The sequence below is a fragment of the Ranitomeya imitator genome, chromosome 5, assembly GCF_032444005.1.
Source record: "Ranitomeya imitator isolate aRanImi1 chromosome 5, aRanImi1.pri, whole genome shotgun sequence".
NCBI classification, from domain to species: Eukaryota; Metazoa; Chordata; class Amphibia; order Anura; family Dendrobatidae; genus Ranitomeya; species Ranitomeya imitator.
Genome location: NC_091286.1, coordinates 32,771,244 through 32,787,324, shown reverse-complemented (window position 1 = coordinate 32,787,324; position 16,081 = coordinate 32,771,244). Strand labels below are relative to the sequence as shown.

The 16,081-nt window shown below is 42.9% G+C and overlaps 1 protein-coding gene across 1 annotated transcript in view; it reads right to left on the bottom strand.

Annotated features, from left to right (window-relative positions):
• LOC138681194 (spermatogenesis-associated protein 7 homolog) overlaps window positions 1-16,081 on the bottom strand; it is a 121,886-nt gene that overhangs the window by 48,374 nt on the left and 57,431 nt on the right. The window contains exon 4 of the mRNA XM_069768498.1: window positions 12,815-12,862. Coding sequence (XP_069624599.1) covers window positions 12,815-12,862 — 48 coding nt within the window. The remainder of the gene's footprint in view (window positions 1-12,814; window positions 12,863-16,081) is intronic.

The following is a 16,081-nucleotide window of genomic DNA, read 5'->3' as shown; positions in this document are numbered from 1 at the left end:
AGTGCCAAGATAATATAGTACACATTATAACACCATAATGTCATATAGTGGCAAGATAATACAGCCCACATAATACCACCATAATGGCATATATTACAAAGATAATACAGCACACATAAAACCATTACACTGTCATATAGTGCCAAGATAATGCAGCCCACATTACGCCACTACACTGCTACAGTACATGGTGCCAAGACAATATACCATTATCCTGTCATATAAAACCAAAATAATACAGTCCACATAATACTACCATACTGTAATATAGTCCCAAGATTATACAGCCCACAAAATACCACCATTCTGCAAGACAACCCAACCCAGATAATACCATAATACTATCATATAGTGACAAGATAAAACAGCCCACATAATACCACTATACTGCAATATACTGCTAAGATAATACAGCACACACAATGCCTCTATACTGCAATATAGACCCAAAATAAAACAGCCCATATAATACCACTATACTGCAATATACTGCTAAGATAATACAGCACACACAATGCCTCTATACTGCAATATAGCACCAAGATATTACAGCCAACATAATATAATACTGTCATATAATGCCAAGATAATTCAGTGCACATAAAATTATACTGTGATAGTGGCATGAAAGTCCACATAATACCACTATATTGCCATATAGTGCCAAAAAATATTGTCCACATAATACCATTATTTTGCAATATGGTGCGAAGAAAAAAAAGCCCACATATACCACTATACTGCAACATAGTTCCATAACACAGTCAATATAATACAACTATACTGCAATATAGTACTAAGATAATAAAGCCCACATAATATCACTATTCTGTCACATAAAGCCAAGCTAATACAGTGCACATAATACCATTATATGCCATATAGTTCCAAGATCATACAGACAACATGATACTAGTAAACTACCATACTGTGCCAAGATAATATAGTCCATGTAACACCATTATATTGCCATATAGTGCCAAGATAATAAAGCCCATATAATGCCATCATATGGTGTCCAAATAATATTCTCTTAAAGAACCCACATACTACTGCCACGTGCTGTAGTCCCTCGTCAGAATTTTTTGCGGATTCTTCAAACTCAAGTAAATGATGCTGTCTCTCCGAAGAGACACACAGGCCAAACGGTTCCGGTTCCATTGAGGCGCATACTCTTTATGGAACTGGTAAAGTGGAAAAGGTACGAGAAAAGGACAAGTAGTTTGCTTCCTGAGGGAACAGTAACACCGAATTCACACAACCATGATCCATGGACAGTCCATGCTCATGTCCCAATACCCAGCCTGACCGCTGCATGTCTTATGAGGCTGTGGAGTTCGGTTTAGGAGACCCTCAGGCATCAAGGTCCGCATTGAGGCCATGAAAGTCACATGAGGCCTAACACCTACCAATAGAAGTGACTGGAACAAAGCGTTCTAATAAAGCATTATATCACTTCCTACAACCCCTAGGAGTCATAAATTCATAGTACATACCAGGAAAATGGTAGATCACGATGGTTGTACTTTACCTCAGACTCTACGCACAAATCTATCAATATTCATTTCCCACCACCTCAGGTACCAAACACTGCAAAAACTTCAAAATGGACCCTAAATAAAGTCTGCACACAATTCAACAAGAAGCCGGGTACCAATGTGCCTGTGAGGAGGATCTGCGAAAAAATGGAATGTCTCCACAGATAAGGTACAAAGAACATAAATCAAGGAACTCAAATCAGGAAAAGTCATTGGAAGAGAGATAAGAACACTCGAGGAGCTAAAGTGAAATTACAAGAAGGGCGACGTCGAAAGAAAAGCTGTGAACTGTGTTTTGGTCACTCATCAGGTTACAAGAGATCATCTTTGGAAGACAAGAAATCATCACTAATGTCTTGACTCAGACACAAGGGAGTCGTCTTAAGGGTCAGAATCAGAAAGAGACATTTAAAAAAGATGATTTTTTTTTTTTTTGGGGGGGGGGGTATTTTTTAATTGCTTATGTTACAAGGATGACCCAGAAACAACATATATTACTAGAGATGATCAAATCAGTTTTAGGGTTTGTGCACACGACCGTATAAATCAGACGAATGCCATCCGTGGTTTTGATGCACAGAACTTGTACTCACGTTATTCTGATTTTTTTTCCTCACAGCAAGTGGTTTGAAGAAAAAAAAAAATAGCACGCATGATTTGCCTCCGAGAATCGGATGGGTCCGCCAAAAAAGAAAAAATTGGAGTGCACTCAGATGACATCCAAGTGCAGTCCAATTTTCACAGAATGGTACAATGGAGAAGATGGAGAAACTCTTTCTTGCGTCTAGAGCTCAGAGAATAATATTGCATATTTCCCTTTCATCTGATAAATTCAATGCAAACCAAATTTCCAGGCCGCCTTCAAGCCGATCCGCAGAATTCAAACTTAGGCGTACAGTCAGAGGCGTAGCTAGAGCTTTTGCCGCCCGGGGCTGTTCCCGAGTTTGGCGCCCCCCCCGCCCCCCCGGCTCAATACACACAAAGGTTACCAAAAATGGTTTTCCTGTTTTGTAGAACTTAAACTGGGCCTAATGGTGTCACCCCCACATGCCAAACCTGTGACTTAATACCACCACACCATGACCAGACCACATAGTGACCGAATAATACTACATACAAGGGACAAATACCACAACACCATTTCCAGACCACATATTACCACCACACAGTGACTGAATACTACAATACTGATCAGTAATAAAAAAAAAAAACACAATACTATCACCATAAGTGCCAGTATTCACAGGAGATCTGTACTTAGTATGCAGTGTCTGTGTAGAGGTAATACAGAGATCACTGGTGGTATTATACACAGGAACTCTGTATATAATGTATAGGTAATACAGTGATCACTGGTGACATTGTACACAGGACCGCTGTATATAGTATACAGTGTATAGTGTCAGTGTATAGGTAACACTGACTCACCAGTGACGTCTCTAGGTGAAGTCCTTCATCTTTCATCCAGCACAGACCGCCATCATTCCTTCCAGCCAGGACTCGTCTCTGCAGGAAATAACACAGTTATCTCGAGCTCTGCTTGCAGAACACATTACTTAATTTTTCACAACTTCTACATTACACCACATGAAGACAAAAAGGCGATATAGTGTCACTCTGCACAATAACAGTACCGCCCCCCCATTTAAAACAGTATACTCAAAAAATAAAATAAATACATCACTGCAGTAATAATATCCCTTAATTAGCCCCTATGGTAACACTATTCCCCACCCTGGCCCTGTTTATCTCATTCCTGGCTCCAGCCATATGTTCTCGTATCCTGCACTCATGACTATCCATTCTACCCCATATGATCTCCCCATCCTGCCCCACCAGCCTCCATCGTATCCGTCCTGCCCCATGATCTAATCCTGCCCCATGTCTCCAATCATGCCCCAAGTCCTGCTCCCAGTGTGTCCAGCAATCTGCCCCAGTGTGTCCAGCATATTACCCCCATGTTGTCCAGCAATCTGCCCCAGTGTGTCCAGCATATTACCCCCAGTGTGTCCAGCAATCTGCCCCAGTGTCCAGCATTGCCCCAGTGTGTCCAGCAATCTGCCCCAGTGTGTCCAGCATATTACCCCCAGTGTGTCCAGCAATCTGCCCCAGTGTGTCCAGCAGTCTGCCCCAGTGTGTCCAGCATATTACCCCAGTGTCCAGCATATTACCCCCAGTGTGTCCAGCATATTACCCCCAGTGTGTCCAGCATATTACCCCCAGTGTGTCCAGCATATTACCCCCAGTGTGTCCAGCATATTACCCCCAGTGTGTCCAGCAATCTGCCCCAGTGTGTCCAGCAATCTGCCCCATGGTCTCCTGTATTGCCCCAGTTTGTCCAGCATTCTGCCCCATGGTCTCCAGTATTGCCCCATTGTGTCCAGCATTCTGCCCCATGGTCTTCAGTATTGCCCCAGTGTGTCCAGCAATCTGCCCCATGGTCTCCAGTATTGCCCCGGTGTGTCCAGCATTCTGCCCCATGGTCTCCAGTATTGCCCCAGTGTGTCCAGCAATCTGCCCCATGGTCTCCAGTATTGCCCCAGTGTGTCCAGCAATCTGCCCCATGATCTCCAGTATTGCCCCGGTGTGTCCAGCATTCTGCCCCATGGTCTCCAGTATTGCCCCAGTGTGTCCAGCATTCTGCCCCATGGTCTCCAGTATTGCCCCAGTGTGTCCAGCAATCTGCCCCATGGTCTCCAGTATTGCCCCGGTGTGTTCAGCAATCTGCCCAATGGTCTCCAGCATTGCCCCCAGAGTCAGACATAAAGAAAAAAAAAAAAAAGTAAAATCCTCACCTCTCCCGTTCCTAGCGCAGGTCCGGTGCAGCCAGTCAGCGTCTCTCCGGCTCTGCGACGCTCAGGACAGAGAGGCAGAGCGGCGCGCACAGTAGTGACGTCATCGCGCCCTCTGCTCTGAGACGTCGCAGAGTCAGAGGACGCTGCAGCTGCCGGCGCTGCAGGAACCAGGAGAGGTGAGTATAGAGCGGGGGGCGGGGGCCCAGGGGCGGGGGGAGCCTGGTCGTGGCGGCGGACGGCGCCGCCCGAAGATTTAAAGGGGCGTCTTTTTTTTTTTTTTTCTCCTGCAGCGCCGGCCGCCCCCCGCATTGTGCCGCCTGGGGCGGACCGCCCCCCCCGCACCCCCCTTCCTACGCCACTGCGTACAGTCATAACTAGGGGTCTACATATCATTGGTGCAACCTGTGCATCAGGGGCCCAAGAGATCAGGGGGACCATTTCTACCTTCAAATTATGTGGAACTGTGTTCCATGCTGAGCTATTGGGCTGAAAAGGGCCCTTACACTGTTCTTGCACAAGGGCCCTTTTCTGTCTCTACCCACCAGTGCTCATCACTATATATTACCTATCAACAGGGCACCGACTGCTGAGACCTTCACCAAATCCAAGAAGCAAAGGTCTCCTGTGTGAATGGAGAGGTTCTGAGCATGTGTGACCACCACCACAGGTCGCACATGCTCAGTACGCTGCGATAACAAATGGTTTTCTGCGTTGTTCCCAATTGGTGGGATCCCGAGCAATCGCACACCTATAGCTATACTGTGGACAGATGATATCTGCTTATGACATAACCCTTTTAGTTTTTTTTTTACCAATCCAGGGACACGCATTTGCATTTTTGAAGTCAAAAGAAACTCCCATCAACATAAAAGTGATGCCCTAACATTCAATTTGCACCATAATGCAAAAACACTAGGTGGCGCCACCACACAATGGGTCAAAGGGATTTATGAAAATATCAATGAGAAATAGCCTTTAGAAAGATATGAAAGATGCAATGCGGGAGCGGTAACATAGCGGGGGTCTTAGGATTATAAGATCAGTACTCCGGGGGTGATCGTTAGTCCATGCCCTGGACGTAGCCTGCTATTATATATCGATCGCAGCTGATTTGCTCTTCACCTGGGCATCGCCAGCAGTTCTACAAATTGTCTTCTCCGCGCAGATATGTCACAGTACGGTCCGCTTGTCAAGTTCTGATACGTCTGCAAACAGTTCAGCATAATGATGACCGTTCTCACAGTTCATGGAGTCTGACAAGCGAGCGGAGCGAGGAGCCGCGCACCTTCCCCGTCTATATATAGTCCCCACATTGATCCAGCTTATAAAACTTTCATGAACGAGACGCCGGCACCTGCACGGCCTTTCTGTAAATCCAATAGAAGGCTTTCTGCTTTCACCGTTTTCTAGGCGCAGCATTGCTTGCTGAATGCCAATAACGTAGAGCAACATGTCTGTGTTTAAAGGGGCTGTCCGGGCTTTCTGTATAATGTCTGCGTACCTAGGCTGCAGAGTGCTGACCGTAAGTAATATACAGCAAAAAGTAAGAGACCACCGCAAAATGTTCAGTTTGTCTGATTTTTCTCTTTATAGATATATTTTTGAGTAAAATGTAAATTGTTCATTTATTTCATAAATGTCTGACAACTTGTCTCCGAATTTCCAAGCAATAAATTTTGCATTTTTTTTAATGAAAAGGAGAAATGGTCAAAATTTTTTTAAAAAACAACAACAACAGCGCTTTCAGACCTCAAATAATGCAAAGAAAAGTTCATAATCATTTGGAAACAACAATACTAATGTTTTAACTCAGGAAGAGTCCAGAAATCAATATTTTGTGGAATGATTTTTAATCACAGCTGTCATGCGTCTTGGCATGCTTTCCACCAGTCTTTCACGCGGCTTCTGCCGCAAAAATGTAACCAGTTCTTCTTTGTTTGATGGCTTGTGACTATCCATCATCCTCCTGATTACATTCCAGAGGTTTTCAATGGGGGTTCAGGTCTGGAGATTGGGCTGCCCATGACAGGGTTTTGATGTGGCGGTCTCTTATTTTTTGCCAGCGCTGTAGATTGAGGTTCTGCAGCAGCTGAGGTGTATTATGTGGTATATACAATTGTGTGAAAAAGTGTTTGCCCCCTTCCCGATTTCCTATTCTTTTACATGTTTGTCACACTTAAATGGTTCAGATCACTAAACAAATGTAAATATTAGATAAAGATAACACAAGTAATCGCAAAATGCAGTTTTTAAATAAAGGTCTTTATTATTAGGGGAAAAAAGAAATCCAGACCTACAGGGCCCGGTGTGAAAAAGTGATTGACCCCTTAGCAGAAACATCTGAACAACTGCAATCAAGTGTTTCCGATAACCGGCAATGAGTCTTTTACAACGCTCTGGAGGAATTTTGACCCACTCATCTTTGCAGAATCGTATTTGAGCCACACTGGAGGGTTTCTGAACATGAACAGCCAAAGCATCTCAATCGGATTAATGTCAGGACTTTGACTAGGCCATTCTAAAGTCTTAATTTTGTTTTTCTTATGTCATTCAGAGGTGGACTTGCTGGTTTGTTTAGATCATTGTCCTGCTGCATAATCCAAGTGTGCCTCAGCTTGAGGTCACGAACAGATGGCTGGACATTCTCCTTCAGGATTTTTTGGTAGACAGCAGAATTCATGGCTTCATTTACCACAGCAAGTCTTCCAGGTCCTGAAGCAGCAAAACAGTCCCAGACCATCACACTACCACCAATATATTTTACTGTTGGTATGATGTTTCTTTTCTGAAATGCTGTGTTACTTCTATGCCAGATGTAATGGGACATACACCTTCCAAAAAGTTTAACTTTTGTCTCTTCAGTTCACAGAGTATTCTCCCGAAAGTCTTGGGGATCATCAAGATGTTTTCTGGCAAAATGAGACAAACATTTATGGTTTTATTGTTCTGCACTGGTTTTCGTATTGGAACTCAGCCATGCAGGCCATTTTTGCCCAGTCTCTTTCTTATGGTGGAGACATGAAAACAGACCTTAACTGAGGCAAATTAGACCGGCAGTTCTTTGGATGTTGTTGTTGGGTGTTTTGTGACCTCTTGGATGAGTCGTCCCTGTACTTGTGGGGTAATTTTGGTCAGCTGGCCACTACTGGGAAGGTTTACCACTGCTCCATGTTTTCTATATTTGTAGCTAATGGCTCTCACTCTGCTTCGCTGGAGCCCCAAAGCTTTAGAAATGCCATTATAACCTTTTCCAGACTAAGAGAGCTCAATTACTTTGTCATTTGTTCCAGAATCTCTTTGGTTCGTGGCATTTCTAGTTTTTGAGGACCATTTGGTCTACTTCACTTTGTCAGGCAGGTCCTACTTAAGTGATTTCTTGATTGAGAACAGATGTGGCAGTAATCAGGCATGGGTGTGTCTAGGGAATGTTAATTCTGCTTCCCAAAGATGTGATAAACCATATTTTTTTTATGTTTTGTCTTGGGATCACAATCACTTTGTCACACAGGGCCCTGTAGGTTTGGATTTCTTTTTTCCCTTAATAATAAAGACTTTCATTTAAAAACTGCATTTTGTGATTACCTGTGTTATCTTTGTCTAATATTTACATTTGTCTCCAGATCTGAAACATTTAAGTGTGACAAACATGCAAAAGAATAGGAAATCAGGAAGGGGGCAAACACTTTTTCACACAACTGTGTGTAGATATACACACATACCTACACTCTTACACACACACACATATAGACTTCACCTCACACTATGCATATGTCAGGAGTGATGTGGGGACCTGTGACTCTATCACCACTGTGGATGTGATCTGGAGTGCAGTGATTGTGCAGCTTTCCACAGATGAGGACACTGCTCTGTTATTTCCAATACTAAGTGATGACAGAGGTCAGCACAGGGGCCGATTACTGACAGCCAATGAGTGTGCAGGGGGCGGGGCTGGATTCTGAGGCCTGGCGGTGCCACTTCTGGCTATCAGGTTAGATAATACAGCACAGGGAGCTGTCAAGTTTGGCAGAGCCGCAGGTAAACAAAGTGGGTGCAGGGAATGAAATTAAATTTCGGAGGAACAAAATGCAGAAATAAAAAACACAATTTTTAATAGTTGTTATATATTACAATACAGCCAAGATTAGCTTACATTTTTTGGGGGGATTTTGTGGTCGGACAACCTCTTTAAAGTGGCTGCTAAATCTAATTAGACCAGTTACCAGTTTGATTAAATGGTTCCTGTACTTTCAGACAATTGGAATCATTTGTTAGAAAATGTGATAAACAATCTGCAAATTAGTTAATTTACATATTGTGCTGATTTAGCTCCAAAAGATCATTGCAATCTGCCGACCAAAAGGTGTCGCCCTTCTGTGTAAGAAGCTGCTCATTCTGTAGTATAATCCGTCTCTAGGAGAGACACAGAAAGGGACTACAGGAGGTGAAGGAGAGTTTTTTCTCTATGCATGAAGTGAGAGTGTCTTTGTCTTTCTACAGGACGTGAGGGCCGGTCTTGGTCTTTCTACAGGAAGTGAGGGCAGTTCTTGGTCTTTCTACAGGAAGTGAGGGCAGGTCTTTGTCTTTCTACAGGAAGTGAGGGCAGTTCTTGGTCTTTCTACAGGAAGTGAGGGCAGGTCTTTGTCTTTCTACAGGAAGTGAGGGCAGTTCTTGGTCTTTCTACAGGAAGTGAGGGCAGGTCTTTGTCTTTCTACAGGAAGTGAGGGCAGTTCTTGGTCTTTCTACAGGAAGTGAGGGCAGGTCTTTGTCTTTCTACAGGAAGTGAGGGCAGTTCTTGGTCTTTCTACAGGAAGTGAGGGCAGGTCTTTGTCTTTCTACAGGAAGTGAGGGTCGGTCTTTGTCTTTCTACAGGAAGTGAGGGCAGTTCTTGGTCTTTCTACAGGACGTGAGGGGAGGTCTTTGTCTTTCTACAGGAAGTGAGGGCTTGTCTTTGTCTTTCTACAGGAAGTGAGGGCCGGTCTTTGTCTTTCTACAGGAAGTGAGGGCAGGTCTTTGTCTTTCTACAGGAAGTGAGGGCAGTTCTTGGTCTTTCTACAGGAAGTGAGGGCAGGTCTTTGTCTTTCTACAGGAAGTGAGGGCAGTTCTTTGTCTCTCTATAGGAAGTGAGGGCAGGTCTTTGTCTTTCTACAGGAAGTGAGGGCAGTTGGTCTTTCTACAAGAAGTGAGGACAGGTCTTTGTCTTTCTACAGGAAGTGAGGGCAGGTCTTTGTCTTTCTACAGGAAGTGAGGGCAGTTCTTGGTCTTTCTACAGGAAGTGAGGGCAGGTCTTTGTCTTTCTACAGGAAGTGAGGGCAGTTCTTTGTCTCTCTATAGGAAGTGAGGGCAGGTCTTTGTCTTTCTACAGGAAGTGAGGGCAGTTCTTGGTCTTTCTACAGGAAGTGAGGGTAGGTCTTTGTCTTTCTACAGGAAGTGAGGGCAGTTCTTTGTCTCTCTATAGGAAGTGAGGGCAGGTCTTTGTCTTTCTACAGGAAGTGAGGGCAGTTCTTGGTCTTTCTACAGGAAGTGAGGGCAGGTCTTTGTCTTTCTACAGGAAGTGAGGGCAGGTCTTTGTCTCTATAGGAAGTGAGGGCAGGTCTTTGTCTTTCTACAGGAAGTGAGGGCAGTTCTTGGTCTTTCTACAGGAAGTGAGGGCAGGTCTTTGTATCTCTATAGGAAGTGAGGGCAGTTCTTGGTCTTTCTACAGGAAGTGAGGGCAGGTCTTTGTCTTTCTACAGGAAGTGAGAGCAGGTCTTTGTCTCTCTATAGGAAGTGAGGGCAGTTCTTGGTCTTTCTACAGGAAGTGATGGCAGGTCTTTGTCTTTCTACAGGAAGTAAGGGCAGTTCTTGGTCTTTATACAGGAAGTGAGGGCAGGTCTTTGTCTCTCTATAGGAAGTGAGGGCAGGTCTTTGTCTTTCTACAGGAAGTGAGGGCAGTTCTTGGTCCTTCTACAGGAAGTGAGGGCAGGTCTTGGTCTTTCTACAAGAAGTGAGGGCAGGTCATTGTCTCTCTATAGGAAGTGAGCGCAGGTCTTTGTCTTTCTACAGGAAGTGAGGGCAGTTCTTGGTCTTTCTACAGGAAGTGTGGGTGGGTCTTTGTCTCTCTACAGGAAGTGGGGACTGATCTTTGTCACTATGCAGGAAGTGTTGGCGGTTTTTGTCTCTCTACAGGAAGTGGAGACAGATCTCTATCTCTATATAGGAAGTGTAGGAAGGACGTTGTCACTCTACATGAAGTGTTAGCAGGTTTTTGTCTCTCTATAGGAATTGTGAATAGCTCTTTGTCTCTTTACAGGAAGTGGGGGTGAGTCTTTGTACTCTACAGAAAGTGAGGGCAGGTCTTTTCCTCTTTACAGGAAGTGGAGGAACGGCTTTGTCTTTGTCTCTCTACAGGAAGTGTTGGTTGGTCTTTGTCATTGTATAGGAAATCGTGGTAGGATTTTGTCTCTCAACAGGAAGTAGGAGATGGTCTTGTTCTCTCTGCTCCTGTTCTCATATTTGTAAAACTGGATACAGACTAGATTTGAGGAAAAGGATGTACAGGACCCTGGTCCAATTTCACAAAAACTGCAAACGTTTTCCTACCTACTAGCATCTCTGGTGCCTTTTCTGATTAGTAGGCCCAGCTTAATGATATATGGCATGCACACTCATTACTTCACTCCGACCTACTTACCGTAAGAGGTACCATCCATGCCTACAACTAGGTAACGATTTGCAAGTATGTGGTCTGGTGCTCTGTGGACAAGGGTCCTACAAACCTTTTTGCACAACTTTAATTCAAACATTACATAGAAATTGACTTCCAGTTCAGGACAGGCATGTCAGTGGACAATGGCAGGAAGAATGCATGTTGGAAAGTATTGTATTTTAGATACCGCGCAGCAATAAAACAGTTGTGGCAAAAATATAAATGACTTCATGTCATAGGTTACTTTACTAAACTAGATTTCATCATAAACTCATGGTTTAGTATTTTTTTAGATCTTATCCTGAAACCACAGGCAATTATTTGCTAACTATGAAAATACCAGGTAATCGCGAGGTTGTTCTGTACATCAGTCAATCAATGCTACGGAATAATTGTCTGGTTATGAAAGATAAATCACATATGTCTTACGCTGACAGTCAGAAAGCGAGATACAGCACACGAAGGCAAGTTCACGACGAGCCGTTTAGTATTGTCTAGAAAATGCTGTTTCAGGAAAATGGAGATGACAACAACATGTAATGTAAATGCATTAAATCAGATGATTTTCCTCCACGTCTGCCCCTTGACCCTTATTTCCTTCTGTAATGTCAGGTGTGACATTCCATAGAACTCTGAGCGTGCAGCTCGGTTACATCAGCGTTCTCTGTGCGGGGTTCATTGGATAGCTATACTTGTACATTTTATATTAAGCGCAATGATAAAATGTCTTATTGTTCTCCACCTTTCTGGGTCATGTCCCGGGGACGGGATGTCTCGTACGGTTCACACATCATCGTTTGGGCTTTAGTCACTCAGATGGAGGAAATGGAGCGGTGCTGACAGACGAGGGAATGTGCTGGACAGCCCCAAAGCAATAACAATATGGAAGGGGGGAGGATTTAAGGGAAGCACTGGTAGCAAGTGAGGTTTATTCAACCCCATCACTTCTTTCTATATATGCCTGATAAGTATCTATCTATCCAAATTCAAATTTAGCACATTATTGTCAGGTTCACATTCACATCACAACCACTGGGTGGTTACATATAGATAGACATACAAAACATAAACATACTTCGGCTCCCCACTGCGTAACTGCGGGGAGCCGGCAGTCAATCAGCATGACAACAGCCATTACGCCCCGTCAACAGACCCACTCGAAAGTGGAAGAGCTGCTCTGTTTATATGAAGCAGCTGAATAGTTGGCAGGAGCAGTCGGTGATCACTCTGTACTGGTGCCGGGTAGAACAGCCAGGTAGTTGCCTTTGTTAGTTTTTAGGCCCATAGTAAAAAAAAATATAATAGTCCTGGACAACTCCTTCAGATAATCTTGTCATCACACACAATTAATCTGTGGATTTGCTGAGCCAAGAGAAAAGATAAGGAAGGACAGAATTAATTGAATTTCTCAAGCACTTGTATATGCAAGGAGTAGATAACCGTGAAGCAGTTGTCCAATTCTTGGACAATTTCGTCTTAAATGTCCGCGTACGCCAAGCAACAAAATGCAATAATCATGTGTATAATCAGCATCTGGATATGCCACACCTGTGAGGAGGATGTATTATCTTGGCAATGGATAAGTCCTCCCTAATAGAGATTTAGACAAACTTGTGAACAATAATTGATAGAAAAAGGCCTTTTGTGTCCATAGAAAAAGTCTTAGATCTTTGAGCACAGCTCATGAAAAATGGTCGCAAAAAACAAAAGTGTTGTGTTTATATTTTTGTTAAGTGTAGATGATATACGAGCGGCAGACATCGATCTTAGTGTGTGAAGTTTTTGCCATTACTCACATTTAATGCTGCAGGATAAACTTCTTGGTGCTGACGAGTCCACAGCAGCTAAAACAGATACAAAATGGAAAAAATGCACATTATACAAGGAGGATTAAATTGCTTGAAAATTAAGATTTTTGATTTTTGTATACTTTCGATTGCTAAACTCAGTAAAAATATAGAAAGAATTCCATCACGTACAGTTTTTTTCACTAACACTTACTCCATTGGGTTTTTCTTGCACCATACTTTGACCCCTTTATGAGACTTTGGTGGAAGATTTTGGTGTCGTTAGATGGTTGTTAGAAATTAACGAAGGCTGTGCTGCAATTGTCTGATGTGAGCAGAGTTGATTTTCTTAACTCAGCTTCCAAAAAGTGTGGTAGTGTCCATGGTGTAGAACTGAAAGCTGCACTGTGATTGGTTGGTTGATATTGGGAGCAAAGGCAGATTTTCTTTTAGACAAAGTTCATAAGTGTGTGGTGGTGCTGCTTACCAGGATTCCTTTCAGTGTTTAGTGATTGTGGTGGATTAAGGTTCTGTTTCTAATAATGTGACTGTAATGGCTTCAAGGGGTTGTCGTAATTCACACTATAACTTTCCCTACATTTGCAGTTGTTTTTTTAGTGAAGAACCAACGCAGGAGCATTACGGACTTTGTAAGAAAAGTGTATGATGCGTACTTTGGTGTAAAACTACTGTAGGTGATCACGACAAGTCGTGGGCTCCACAATGTAGTGTTTTCTGTTTGTGAAGAACTACGACAATGGTCTAAAGGGAAGAAAGAGAACTTTTGCTTTGGCGTGCCTATGATCTGGAGGGAACCGCAAAATCATAGTGATGACTATGTTGTCTGTGCAACGTGGAGGGATTCAACCTTAAAAATAATAAGGGGATTATATACCCGGACATCCCAATAGCGATTTGCCGTGCGTCTCATGGTCCAGGAATACCTGTCCCTTCACCTTTGGAGAAGCTTGAAGTTACACCTCATTCAGAAGATTCAGAACATGAAGAGCAGAATTCTGATGAAGACTTTCACGCTAGTACCAACGGGCCACAGCTTTTTTCACAGCTCGAATGAAATGATTTGGCTCGGGACTTGGGTCTTCCTAAACGTTCTGCAGAACTTTTAGGCTCTAGATTAAAGGAACAGAATCTGCTAGCTCATGGGACCTGTTTTTCATGGTACAGAAGCAGAGAAAAGGAATTCCTTCCATACTTTTCTCAAGATAGTGTTGTAGTGTATTGCTGTAGTGTTCCTGGGCTAATGGAAAAATGTAACATTGTGTACAATGTGAGCGAGTGGAGACTTTTTATTGATTCATCCAAAAAAAGTCTGAAATCTGTGCTACTGCACAATGGCAGCAAGTATGTTTCAGTGCCTGTAGGTCATTCTGTGCCCCTGAAGAAAAGTGAAAAGAATTTACACTTTATTCTCAAGTAAGTCATCTGCGCGGATCAAGTATGGTCAATATGGGGTGATCTGAAAGTTCTCTCTTTGCTTCTTGGGCAGCTTGGGGAATACACAAAGTACCCAACCTTTTTGTGTTAATGGGACAACCTGGATAGGACTCATCACTGGAGCCAATAAGTTGGCCAACGAGAACATCTTTGCAACTGGACTCAAGAAAAAACCTTGTTGCTTTTAGTGAAGAGCAAGGAGAAATATTTCATCAGGATATCAAGGCGATGGAACAATGGTACCAAGGTAGATGGAATGTGAACATGATGGGAGACTACTGCTGGATGCTTCACAGAGAAGATCCGCAGAGAATGATTGCAAACACAAAAGAGTTGTGTTTATATTTTTGTTCATTGTAGATTACATATGAGCTGCAGACATCGATCTGGGCATCGGGCATAAGAAAACAGTCTTTCGATTTGAAACAATTTTCATAAACCCAAATTTTGCATGCCTATTGTCATTCTTCCGATATGAGGCTAATGAAGGACCGCACCCATGATTGTGATATATGCAAAGTATCAAATCCAGTATCCTAGATTTCTTTTTTGCCTTTGTTTAAGTGGACTAGCAAGGTACACTTTATTATCCCCTTGAACTGTCAATTGATCGGGAAACATTTACGACAAAAAAATGGTCAAAAAGTGGCAAAAATAAAGATTTTTTTTTCATAACAGCTAAATACGATCGACCGTATTATTTGGACTGCACATACTTTGCTTCATGAGAAGCGAAAGTTCAATGAACAAAATGAAGAGAATCAGTGAAGAGAATCATCCTCTTGCTGAGTGGTCTCGCCGACTTGTCACCCAGCTGGTCATCTCCATTACGAGATAGGCTTGCCTTTCTGTACATGGGTCGTTTGTATGATGCTTGCATTTCACTCTTGCCGAATTCCTTCTTCATTTCTTAACAATGTACAGATACAATTTGGAGGAGCGTGTTTTGATTGTGAAAACTTATTGGGATACTGAGTCCTTATAAAGCTGCCAAAGTGAGTTTCTAAAGAAGTTTTGAGGTCAAAATCCACAGTCCAAACATGTATTAAAGCCATATTTGATCTCCAAAGGACTGGGGCAACCAAGATTGCCTGATTTAATACTACAGGATTTTTTCCTTTTGGGGCTATTTAAAAGGTCGGGTGTACAGTAACAAGTCTCAAACATTACCGGCACTCAGAGAACATACTGAGAGAAATTCAGGCTATGACCCCAGACATCCTGCGTAGTACATGCAGCAAATTTGGAGCAGCGTGTGCAGGAGTGCTTGGATGTGAATGGTAGACATTTCCAGCACCTGTTTTAAAAGATCAATTTCTCGTGAACCAAGGTATGTACAGTCCAAATTTCCATACAACAGATAACCTCTTTTAGAAGTAACAGCAAGTTTTTTGGGTAGAGAGTGAATCACCCTGTAAATGTAAAACTACCGTAAGTAATGAATTACAGTAAATAACAAAAGGGTACAAGTGGTAATTGGCCTGTTTATACTTCAGGTCTGGTCATTTCTCCTCATATTTGCTCCTGTCTTATCCTTTTGTAGACCATATTGTCTGCCTGTGGTGAAGATACACTTAATTGATGGAGGACAAGTTAATAAAGCCTAGAAGAATAGAAGAAAAAGTATAAAAGGAACAAAATTTGGAGGATCTGTAGTGTACAGGGTGGGCCATTTATATGGATACACCTAAAAAAAATTGGAATGATTGGTGATAACAACTTCCTGTTTGTGGCACATTAGTATATGGGAGGGAGAAAATTTTTCAAGATGGGTGGTGACCATGGTGGCCATTTTGAAGTCGGCCATTTTGAATCCAACTG